At 40.6% G+C, this 12535-nt stretch overlaps 1 protein-coding gene across 1 annotated transcript; it reads left to right on the top strand.

The window, feature by feature from the left end:
• Positions 1-6967: 6967 nt before the first annotated feature.
• Positions 6968-11745, top strand: LOC132981442 (neuronal pentraxin-1-like). Its single transcript, XM_061047451.1, has 5 exons — positions 6968-7467; positions 7844-8051; positions 8726-8967; positions 9353-9532; positions 10432-11745. The coding sequence occupies exons 1-5, from the start codon at positions 7051-7053 to the stop codon at positions 10651-10653; spliced, it is 1269 nt and encodes a 422-aa protein (XP_060903434.1). The 5' UTR covers positions 6968-7050; the 3' UTR covers positions 10654-11745.
• The last annotated feature ends 790 nt before the right edge of the window (positions 11746-12535 follow it).

Genomic DNA, 12535 nt, shown 5'->3' with positions numbered 1-12535 from the left:
CTTTAAAATACATAAAATTCAACAAGAAATACACAAGAAACAATACCAAACAAGCTCAACAATAATACAGACAGAACCACACAGGATCCAAACTATCATTCAATATAACAAAGTAAAACAGGAAGTACAAGATCAAACATGACTGCAAGACTGAGTCCTCTTTAAAAACTCTTTCAGCTTGAGTTTAAATGAGCCCAGTCTGGATCCAGTTTAAGTTCTGCAGGTAAAGCATTCCACCACATGTAGATCCCCTGAACAGAATTCAGCTGTTTTTCCAGATGAAACCTTACCAAATGGCACCTTTACAGTCTCCATACGATTAGCCACTTGGAAATGTGAGGTCAGAGAGCACATGACGAGCCTGATGATTTAAACATTTGTGGATGAGTTTAAGATAGATACATTTGATAAAATTATCAAAACGTAACATATTTCACTTTTTTTTTAAAGTCACAATAATGAGAGCCTTAAAACACAAATGATCTTGCAATCCAACTCTTGCACCTAACACAAGGCAAAAACATCCTTTCCTCAAAGTTCACTTTGTGAAAAACAAAAAACTCTTTCTGAAAGACAGAATCATTATAACCATAATTTTTGATGATATAAAGTGAACCCACTTCCTCTTCTGGGCACATTTTGGCCAGAACTTGTTGTGGCAAAGGCCTAATGGGTAGAATGGTGTTTCTGGAGGGAGTCCAACAAGGCCGACACAAGCAGCTTGATGAACTGCTCTGTCGAAGCAAAGCACTAATGTGCAGGCTTTGGAGAATTATGATGAGGTTAGCTTTGCGCCCGGTGGAACGCATAATGCCACCAGTATTTGTTTATGCCACTTTGAGTTTTAATAAGAGGGGAATAAGTTAGTGAACGACTCTGTGGTGTCGCTGGAAATCAATAAAATAATGTCCAAGTGGGGAAAGTTATGAACAATTGATCACAAAGTCAAAGGTCAAACTTTCAATGTATTTACGACTTGTGACTACTACTCATAAAACTGAATAAACTCCTTCATCTTTTCTGCCTTTCTTCTTTTCTCCATTCCTTTCCGTACTTTGGAAAAAAACATGCATAGCAGAACACTGCTCCAAAGTGCATTGGACAACTCCCTCCTGACTCCCCCTTCATCTCCTTCTCTGTGGGAAAGCTGAAATGGAGACGTCAGTGCAGCAGAGGCGGGGGGGAGCTGCTGTGCTGAGGCTTCACTTACCTGGCAGCACATCTTTATTCTCAGCAGACAGAAGTGAAGCAGTGAGGGGTGTACAGAGGGAAAGTAAAGCAAAACCTAGACAGTGCAAACAAAGACAGAAAGTCAATAGGTTTTACAATTAAAACGGCAGCTCCCTAGAGCTGTAAAAAAAAAAAGAGAATAACAAAGGATTCTGATCAAAGACAAGCAGGATAGAGTCTTCTTTATTGTGGTACAATGATGAATATAAAAAAGTATTCCCCTATTCAGCCTCTGCCTCTCCATTTCTGGATTGCTTTGTTTTTGTTTGTGCAGCTCTGTGAAACCCCCCCCCCCATCATCTCTCTCTGCAGATGCTGGAAAAATAAGCAAGCAGTTTTCTGCCAGTGTGTGAAATTGTTCTTATCTATCTCTGCCATTAGAGAGTGGGTTCTATTATAAAGCTTTGCATTATTCAGTGAGCAACTGATCATTATAGATTTCAGCCCTTTACCACACCAGCCCCCTGGAGTCCAGCTCAGGCATGTGTAGATCTGACCCTGTGCTCCGAACACTGGAGGAAAACTGTGAATGGCTCAGCTTTAGACTCTATGTTATACTGTATAGTCAAGTAGAGTTTTCATTTAACTCTGCTTCGCTCAAGTACTATTTTCTGACAACTTTTTACTTTTACTCCCTGGGTTTAAACAACAACAAAAAAATCCTCTACTTCCTACAATTTCAATAAATGGCTCGCTATCTTAGCTTTGATTGTTTAGCGATGATTTACTCGTTTGTGTTCATTCTTGCATTACTCTGCTGCTTTTCAAAAATGAGACAGAAGCACATTAAAACGATGGTTTCAGGAGTATAAATAAGTGCATGTCATGGATCAGAGATGTAAAAGACTAAACAGATAAGAGAAGGCAACTGTTTCATAGAGCAGAGGAGTCCAGTGGATGTGATGTTCATGACCAACAGGGAATCAACCAACACTGCTGTTATCTCTTTAAATAAATATTATCATACAAATGTGGAATCAGCAGGTGAGGGACGAGCTCTATCGTGTATCGAGCCTCTGGTTTCTGATTGTTGTCTGAGTAGAATTAATCTATTGCCTGTCAGAGGGCTTTCCTTATATACATGGTGGAGAGAAAAAAAAAAAAAGGCTAACCACTTAGCCCTCATCAATCACTACAAACAAGCATTTGTGTATAAGCACATATAACACTTCAGTTATAGATAATGTCTCACAACTCCAACTAAATTTTTGGGACTTAATGTTGTAACAAACACAAAAGAATCAACCCAAGTCAATATTTTATTATTTTAGGTATATTGTTTTTTAATCATTTTAATCAATATGTCACTGGAACATCCTGTAGAAATGTCCTTCAGAGGGCGACTTTTTGATTTTATGTTGTGAGTACATGAATGAGCCAATACTTTTCAAATTTTACTTCAGTAAAGAATCTGGATGAGATGATGAGATGAGATGAGATTCAACTTTATTGTCATTACACATATACAAGTATAGAGTAACGAAATGAGGTTTGGCATCTCACCAGAAGTGCAATAAGCAGAAAGGGCAAGAATCTGTGCTATGTACAGTAATTACAGAATTTACAGATGTAGACAAAAAACGTGAATTATTGGGTATATGTGGATGGATTAATGGGATGCTATAAATATAAATATATTCTTCAGATTATAATATACAGATTAAGGTGCAGTGAGCATGCTATACTAGATTACAGATAATAAACAGAATATGGACATATTGTACAGGTCGATAACTTATTGAGGTGATATGAACATACTATACAGATTTAGGTGCAGTGGACAATAATACAGGTGGATGAGAGGTGTGTGTGTATGACCAGGAGGAGTGGTGGGGGGATGATGGGTGTGAGGTGATGTGCAGGGATCAGTACTTTTCTGTAATGTGGGTCTTCTTTTAACACATATTTTCCACTATTTGTGTCAGAGAGGCCAACAAGTTTTATAGGAATAGAAAAAATCAGCCAGGCAGCTGATTGACTTTCAAAGCAATGTTTCTCAGTGTTAAAGCAGAATAAGTGGCAGGCACATGATGAGAACCAGAGGAAACATGGCTGACCGTGATGCTGCTGCAGCACTTTTTAATGTGAGGGGTAGGAGATGAATACTGAATAGATGTACAGTCGTGTATGAGGCCAGCTGCACACGCTGATTCTGACTTGACTGTATCAGAGGTGGACTGTGTCCCCGTGGGAATCACTGCTCAGCATGATCATCAATATGAAATCATGCACATGAAATGCTTCTTCATTTGCTCCCATTTGTTTAACGAGTTTTGTACTGCTGATGATTATGAATGAAGCATTGCTTGTTCATCTGCAGCTGTCAGACTATGAGCGTTAATGACAAGTATTGCTCCGTCTTTAATGTGCATGTGCTGAGATAAGGATTTGTTTCATGTCCGTCTTGGACCCTGGCAATTAGACCCTGCCATTAACCATTTGTTATATCTGCTGCTTATCGCCTTCAGCTTGGCACCGTGCTGATTACAACGTGCTGGATCGATAATTAAACAAATGGAGGAAGACTGCTGGGTCAATTTCCATCCCGTCTTAGCCAGTGGGTCAAGCCAAATCATGCACAACTCTAAAAAAAAAAAAAACGTTCTTGAAATTCAACTGAGCTAAATTAAAGAACTTGTTAAAAATGTTCAGCTGTGCATTTGTTTCCTGTGTTCTGTTTGATGGCTCCGCTTGAAGCTACGCTCTGCCAAATTGATTTGACAGCGAGGGTGAAGTCATTTGTCTCAGATCAGGCGGGAGCTCTTCAGTTGGCGGGAAACCTGTGACTTTTATAAAACGACTCCATTGTGGGACTAGTGGTGCAATGGTTGATGACTGTGAATATAGATACAGGTAGAGGGTAGAATTATGCTGGACATTCAAGAGTGTGACAGATTGAATCTTACAGAGAAGCACTTCAAATGAACATATAAGAAGGCACAGGAAGATGAACTGAGTGGACCTTCTAATTATTTTAACTCCTTAAATATTAACACTGACATAGTTTATATAATAATCTGCTAGGTTTTAAAAAGCCCCTAAGGCTTTACTTACAGTCAAGGGGATATTTCATGTATTTTTTATTGTAAACAATTTGGTTAATTTTCCTTTCTTCGTACTTGGTTAAAGTATTTAAGACCCTAGAAGGATTTCTACTTTTTGTAAATTGACTAAATAGAAAACAGCTCAACTGTACAATTTTAGAAAAACTGAGCTTGGTTGAAATCAAAAAGAAGCCAAAAATCTTCCTTGTAAAAACCCATGAAGTGGATGTTAAAACATTTTAGGCTTTTCACCTTCTCAACATTCTCTAGTCACGTAGAGATACAGAGCTGATGATTGATACAAATACTGCTTGTTTGAACAGTTTCAAAGGCTTAGAGGAATAAAATAAAATGCCCAGTATTTTTATTAAAGGTCACATATTATCCTCCTTTTCAACAAGTTAAATTAAGTCTCAGATTTTCCCAAAACACGTCTGTGAAGTTTCTTGCCAAAAGATTTACTCCGATCCTGTATGTTATCATCTATCTATAAACCCCTCTATTTCAGCCCTGCTCAGAACCGGATGTTTCTGTGTCTACAGCTTTAAATGCAAATGAGCTGTGTCTGACCACGCCCCCAGTCTGGAAGGGCTTGGGGTGTCTTGGGCTTTTTTGCACATGTCCTATTGTTTACGATGGAAGGGCAGAACATACAGCTAGCTGTGGGAGTGTCACCCATCTGGGGGAGGGGTTATCGCCCTTTATGATGTCATGAAGGGAAAATATCCTAACAGTTTGTTTCAGCACAAATTTATTGAAAAGTGGAGCAGCAAAAAGATGGAGAAGATGTACTTTTCTCAACATTTGGGGGTTTGTTGTCAAGCCAGGGACACACATTACTGTTGGAAAAACATTGTAAAGTGCATTTTGCACAATACGTGACCTTTAATGTATAGCTATAGGATAAGCATAAACAGGAAAGATTTAGTATTACACTGGGTGCACCCTAAAATGTAATGATGATTAAAAATGTATTTTTGAAACTCCAGAAACACTTTACATTTGTTTGTTTTACCTCTCAATACTTTTTCCCTTCTCAATGCACCCTGAAAGTAGGTGAAGTTATGATAGAAAAAAACCCTTCTGCTTTTACAGAGTCTGGATAATTTCTGTTTTATTGCCTCTCACTGCATCTTATTATATCAAATCTAGCTTTAGTTCATTTGAAGTTTAGTTTGGGTCAGACTGTTCCCTTACAGCAGTGTGCCATCACTCATCATTTGTTGATCTATGGCAGAGAGCTGGAGCATTTCACTCTCACTGTATCTTATTCATCAAAGTCGGAGCCAGAGGGGTAGTGATGTTTAATAACCAGCACATTCCTCCCTCATTTAAGAGCATTCCTCTTGTTTAGCCTGTTATCAACACATCCGGGGAGCTCAGAGCATCTCCTGTGTGTTTGTGTGTTTCCTCAGAAATATACACAGAAATATGGTCTGTACATTACAACACGTATAAACACAGCGTGTAGGATTAACCTGTTGTGCCTTTATTGGAAAGCAACGCTCTGAATCACATTATCTGATGTGAAAGCAGACATGAGGAAGAAGAGGGGGAGGCTGTGTTGGTGGTGGGGGAGTGGGGGACTCCGACCGTGGGACACTCTCTTCTATGTGGATGAGTTGGGAAACGACTTATCATTTAAGGTGGACCGATAATTACGCCACGCTTTGCTGCTGCCACGCACCAATGAAGGGCTAAAAACAAACCCAATTAGTCACAGGTCTACTACAAGAGGATGGTGAATGCTTAAATGTAGTTTATCAGTGGCACGATCCATGACGTAATAGAATAGACTCAACACAGTTATTAAGTATTTGCTGATATTAGTTTACATGAACAATTAGTCATCATTTCACCAGATATTTAAGGACAGTGACCCTTGTGAAGTAGGATCTATTGGACTACATGTGGCCTTATATAAGAGGCCGAAATGATTTGACAAGATAGGATAAGATAAGTTAATCCTTTATTTATCCCTCAACGGGGAAATTTACATTGTTACAGCAGCAAAGAGCAAACAAAACGTGAACACAGTACAATTTAAATGAAAAAATTAAAATTAAAAATGTACAAAAAAATAGATAGATACCACAATATAGATTTTAAAAAAATAGATTTAAAAAAATAGACCAGCTGAGCTGCAGTTTTGACAAAAATGTAGTCAAAGTCAAAAATGTAATCAAATTTAGACATAGTCTAAATTAAAACTGCAAACTAACATTTAAAGTTAGCTTTCCATTGAATACAATTTCACAACGTTTTACATTTCAGAAAGAAACATGCTATTGTACTTCTATAAATAATTATCCCCAAACATTTATCCAAACATATAAATACCTACTCGTTATTAAGTTAGGCCTAGTTGTAGGATCATTTTCTAAAATGTATACTTTGGACACTAAAACACTCTTTCTTGCTTCACTTTATAAAAAAGGTGTGAATACTCTTATGTCGTGACAGTTTCTTCCTCTGTTGCGTGGTCTTTACCAGCGTCTGTTACTACTTTAGACAGTGTAGGCGCGCTTCACTGTTGTAGAAGACGAGCTGTGTAGGTAGGTGCCTTTCCAAACAGCGAGGACGACCTTAAATAAGGGGCAGGACTCAGTACAGCAGAGCCCGCTGCCTCCCCTCAGTGATGCGGTGAATCTGCGCTGCGTTATGTCCGCTATATAAAGTGCTCACAGACGGCAGAGCTCACAGCTTCAGTGGACAGCTCCGTGGTGCTGAAACCTCACACACTCTACTCTCTGACCCGCGCTGCACGACTGGAAACATGGAGGGATCCTCGCAGAAACTTTTTCTACTTTCTTGCCTGGTTGTTGTGGGGAGCTCTGCGCAAGACTTCGGACAGACGCAGTTTATTTGCACGTCGGTGCCGAAGGATATGGACCTGTGCACGGCCACGATGCAGAACAGCGGGCCGGCGGAGAACCTGAAGACCACGGTGATGCAGCTGCGAGAGACCGTGCTGCAGCAAAAGGAAACAATAATGAACCAAAAGGAGACAATCAGGGAACTTACGTCTAAGTTGAGCCGCTGCGAGAGCCAGAGCCTCCCGGCGACGGGACCCGGGGGGAGACGGCCGGGGTCAAAGAACACGATGGGGGATGTATCCCGGGGCACAACAGACACTCTGGCCCAGCTGGGTCAGACTTTACAGACCCTGAAACAGAGACTGGAGAATCTAGAGGTAGGCAAGTAGAGAAGGACAGCTGTACGGATCAGTTCAAAAGTTCATTAAATTAGCCTTCCGGGTTATTAAATAGAATTAGGCGTAAGCCTCTTATTCACTGCTGAGTATTGGTCTGCTTTTCGCAGCCTCTTCTATTGAGCTTCATGTGTTTAGTTTAAATTCAATTTGTTACTGAAACTAAATCGTAATGTAAGTAACGACCAATTGTGTTACTGCTGTTAGAATAATGTGACGCGGAGAAAACAAACAGCACGGGTACTTAGGAAGATGCTGGAAGGTTCACACAGAGCAAAGGGAACATGTGTCAGAGAGTTTATCCTCACTCAGAGTGTCCTGCTTTAACCCACTGTCTGTGTCCCTCTGTCCGCTGCAGCAGTACAGCCGAGGAAACAACACCGTGCAGGCGAACAGCCTGAAAGACCTGCTGCAGAACAAGATAGACGACATGGAGAAGCAGGTCCTATCCCGGGTTAACACGTTAGAGGAGACCAAACCGGGCGCAAGGAACGACACCGACCAGCGGAACAGAGTGGAGTCCACGCTCACCTCTCTGCACCACCGCATCACAGACCTGGAGAAAGGTGCGTTTGGATTTTTAAGCCAAATGAAAAGAGGCTCTACGTGAAGTCTGAACAAGATTAGGAGTTCACTGAATTGTTTTTTGAGCTTTAATGCATTTCAGTCTTCACAAGAAAAAAAAACCCAGAAATATTCAGCAGCTCTCACTTGGAAGGTTTTGGAATGCCGCAACCATCACGTTGCGCACATATATGAATGAGGGAGGAGAGGAAAGCTGCATTGCTTTGCATATCTCAAGACCTGTTTGCACTTTCCTCGCTCAGTTATTGTTTTTTTTATGAGCGAAAACCCTGACTGTTTAACGTGCACACGAGTACCAAAACAGAGGGAAATATGTCCGCAGAGGAACTTTGCAGGTTGCGCCTCGCACCGGCTGCTTTCAAAGGCATTTATTGTTTTTAAGAGGGAGGGAAATGGAGGATACGGAGCCACAGACAACAGAGAAAAAAACACTCGCAAAAAAACTAGAGCAGAATCTCCAGCAATGCAATTTTTATATTAATTTAAGGAGACGCATATATAAATCACAAATCTTACAAAGTTATTTATCCATGTATGTTAAAGTATACTTGAGTTATGAGGGTAGACATCAAAGTTATTCTCCTAAAACTTGAGGAAAATTCTATAAGTATAATCTTTGTATGAAAATCTCAATATATCTGACATTCTTGTTTAGGTAAGGAAACCAGGCCGACAGACAAATTCCAGCTCACCTTCCCCCTGAGAACCAACTACATGTACGCCAAAGCCAAGAGGAGCCTCCCTGAGATGTACTCCTTCAGCGTGTGTCTGTGGATCAAGTCCAACGCCTCTCCTGGGGTGGGGACGCCCTTCTCCTATGCTGTCCCAGGTCAGGCCAACGAGCTGGTGCTGATCGAGTGGGGCAACAACCCCATGGAGATTCTCATCAATGACAAGGTAACTTCAAAGTGTTAACACAAATGTCTTACCCTTTGCATGGCTTTTACAAAAGTACTGCAATTACTGAGTACTTTTTTTAATATTCAGAATGTAAGTGCACCTTAGAAAGGGTGCAAGAAAATGAAAACGTTAATGTAGTCATCTTTGTGCTTGGATGAGTCACCTGACAATTTCTTAGTTCCAAATCTGGAATTGGGAAAGAAAAAGAAAAGAAAAATACGTTTTTATAGAAGAACAGATATGTGATAGAGGGGAAGTTAATCTACTAGAGTAAGGGAAAGAAAAGGTGTGGAAGTTCACTGACTCCTCCTCCTGAAGTGTGAAAGAAAGATTGTTCACCAGAGAGAGAGAGACGTGTCTAATTTAAAATCTCTTCCGCAAGGTGGCAAAGCTGCCGTTCCTCATCAATGACGGGAAATGGCATCACTTATGCATCACATGGACCACCCGTGACGGGATGTGGGAAGCCTTCCAGGACGGAGTGATGCGGGGCAGCGGGGAGAATCTGGCACCCTACCACCCCATCAAACCAGACGGAGTGCTGGTCCTGGGACAAGAGCAGGTGGAGATTTTTTTCATTTTCAGATCAGTGATTTTTTTAATTCCCGCGCTTTAATCGCCTCACACATTTTGGAAAAAATCCCGACACAGTTATGCATTTCATTTTGGTCAAAGATTAAAGGCTTGAATATTTATGAAATGAGATTGTAGAAACGTTTTGAAGAGGTAGCTAATTAATGCTTTCAGCTCACATTAGTGTGTAATGTATCATCCCTTCACTGGGATAACAGTCCTTTATTAAACTGGCCTGAATCATTTCATTGTATTAACAGAGAAAATGAGTTCTCCCACAGACAAAGATATGCCCATTATGACGTTTACTTGCAACAATTATGGGATGAAATGGCTAGCCTATGAAAAAATAATCATTGAAAACTTTCTTTTAAACATTTTTAGTCAGTTTTATTAAAGGAAAGGATCATACTCATGGTGGTTCCATCTTATAAACCATTTTATGAAAAAAGCAGACAAGTTTGGTAATTTGAAGAAATCATGTTGGGAAATTTGTCTGGAAATTGGATTTGCACATTTGCCTATAATCATTAGTTGCAGCCTCACTATTGAACGACTCTTTTATACTCAAGAATTACTCCAACTGATGTTTACACTAAGTGAATGACCTGCAGACTGGAGTTCATCAAAAGAAAGGAAACTTTAAATCCAAGGTTAATTTATAAATTTGAACAAAGGCAGGTAAATAGGTTCAGACCTAAAGCCATAAATGAGGTCAAACGTCATTTTACTGGATGTGCCTTACAACATAATCCTGTCATGTATGTCCTTGTACATAAATCCATAACACTTGGCAAACCCTGGTTATTTGAGCCTTCTCTTATCCTGCTGATGATGTATGCTCTGATATACTTTGAGAACTCATGGTTACATCTGTCTGCTCCACAGGACACGTTGGGAGGAGGCTTCGATGCGACACAAGCTTATGTTGGAGAGTTAGCAAACTTAAATATCTGGAGTAAGAAACTCTCTATTGCAGAGATCTACAACTTGGCGACCTGCAACAGCAAAGCACCGGCTGGCAACGTCTTCTCCTGGACGGAGAGCAACATTGAAATATTTGGTGGAGCGACCAAATGGACATTTGAGCCCTGCCGTTCCCACAACTGAACTGCATAAAAGAGAGGCCTCTCTGTATTTCTGAGCTTTCGTCGTTCTCGTCTTCATTTGACGTTCGTTAGAGACTATTTGAGTTATTGGTAAGCTTCAATCTGGGGATTTCTATCATTCTTAGGTATTTCTGTGCAAAACAACACTTTCCATCTTGAGGAGAAAAAAAAAATTGTCTTGGAAAACCTCAGTGAGAAAGTATTGGTATCCGGTTCTCCTTCTATTTTTTTCTTGGATGTTCAGTTGAAAGCACACCAAAGCTTTCGTTTGGCTTTCCTCGTCTTGGACTGGCAACTGGCAATCTGCGCCTTATGTTCGGACAATTCACAATCCAAGGGAGGAATTACATAACCATTCCCACCCCCCCTTCCCCCTCCGGAGTGGGAGATTATGCTGTCCATCCAATTCTTGTCGGTGTTTGGCTCTGTGAAATGATGTCTGACGTGGTACAGCTCCCTGCCACCACCCTCCTGCCTCCCCCCAACACACACACAAACACACACACACACACACACACACACACTGCCCCCCCCCCCCCCCCCCCTCCCACCCCTCCGGAACTTGCACTGTGACTGACAAAGAGATCGCCAGGAGAGGAGGGTACGTTGAAGGACACTGCAAAGTCAGACTGTGGTACAAGTCAATTTGTAATCGTCGTTTGCTTCAAGTGTTTTCTGTAAGAATGTCGTTAACTTGCCAACATTGCTACAAAGCCTGGGTGCCTTGGGCTGGTACAAACATTCAGCACATTCAGTATGTTATAAGTTGCAATTTCAATGTTTCTTGGGTTTCTTGTTTTCTTTCCTGAGCTGGGTTGAGTTTCTTGTTTCTCTGGTAAATGTACTTTAATTCCAGTTTGTTATCTGACATGATGTGTTTTGGCAGGTGTTTGTACTACTCTGTATTAGGAATGTTACAGTATTTGTATAGTAACAGCATGAATGACAGAGTGCTGTGGAAGCATTGTTGAAATCTGCTTTAATATCTTCTCTGGGTCCGGGTTTTTTACTGTATTGTTATATGCTCCAAGCATGGCAAAACTGAGAGATGAAGAATTTAATTTTTGTAATAAAATTGTGATACTTAATGTCACAGTGCATTCTTGCTTTCGGCTACATGCAAGGTGGGAAGAGTGAACATTGTCTGCAGGAGAAAGCACTTCTGGTCGTATGGGACATTTTTCACCTTTTTTTACCTTTCCTTATCAAACTTTTCTTACATTTTCATACCTTTTGTGCTCTTTTTATTTGTTGTTAAGTTACAAAGTCAGTGAAGGTCACACAGAGAGACAAAGTGAAACTGTGAGCTTGGTTTGCGTGCAGTGCTGACTGCAGACATAACCCACTCATGGTTCTGTTGTTGCTGCTGTGAGATGCCGTGCCTGCACTAAAGACAGCCAGACTGTTCGGGGAGGAAAGTGCACCGTCATATAAGCGGCCTGGTTTAAGTGAGTGCAGCCGGACCTATAAATGAAGGCACTTCAAGCCAGACTTTTATCATCGATGTACTCAGAAGACCTGTTGCTGTAGCATCAAATATTTGCATAAAAGAGATGTGACTGTGTACACTTCCTGCATCTAAATCAGACACTTGTTCACCGTGTACTTGAACATTAAGTGGGGAAAGCACTGCATTAGAATAATAGGATTTGTTAGATGAGACATTTGGGAAACGCTCACAGTGTCAAAATATTGTTTTCAACAATAAGTCAACTTTTTGATCCTAAATTCAGTTTTGTTACATAATAATATTGCATTTTATCTAAAGATAGAGTTCTTAATGTCCTGCACATTAACTAGGGTCTCACAGAACTATTATTACAAACTTTTCCTGCCCTTCAACTTCAGCTGACACTGAGGAGTTTGGTTTAAGTTGATTTACA

This window comes from Labrus mixtus, chromosome 2 (genome assembly GCF_963584025.1).
Source record: "Labrus mixtus chromosome 2, fLabMix1.1, whole genome shotgun sequence".
NCBI classification, from domain to species: Eukaryota; Metazoa; Chordata; class Actinopteri; order Labriformes; family Labridae; genus Labrus; species Labrus mixtus.
This window is presented reverse-complemented; position numbering and strand designations above follow the sequence as displayed.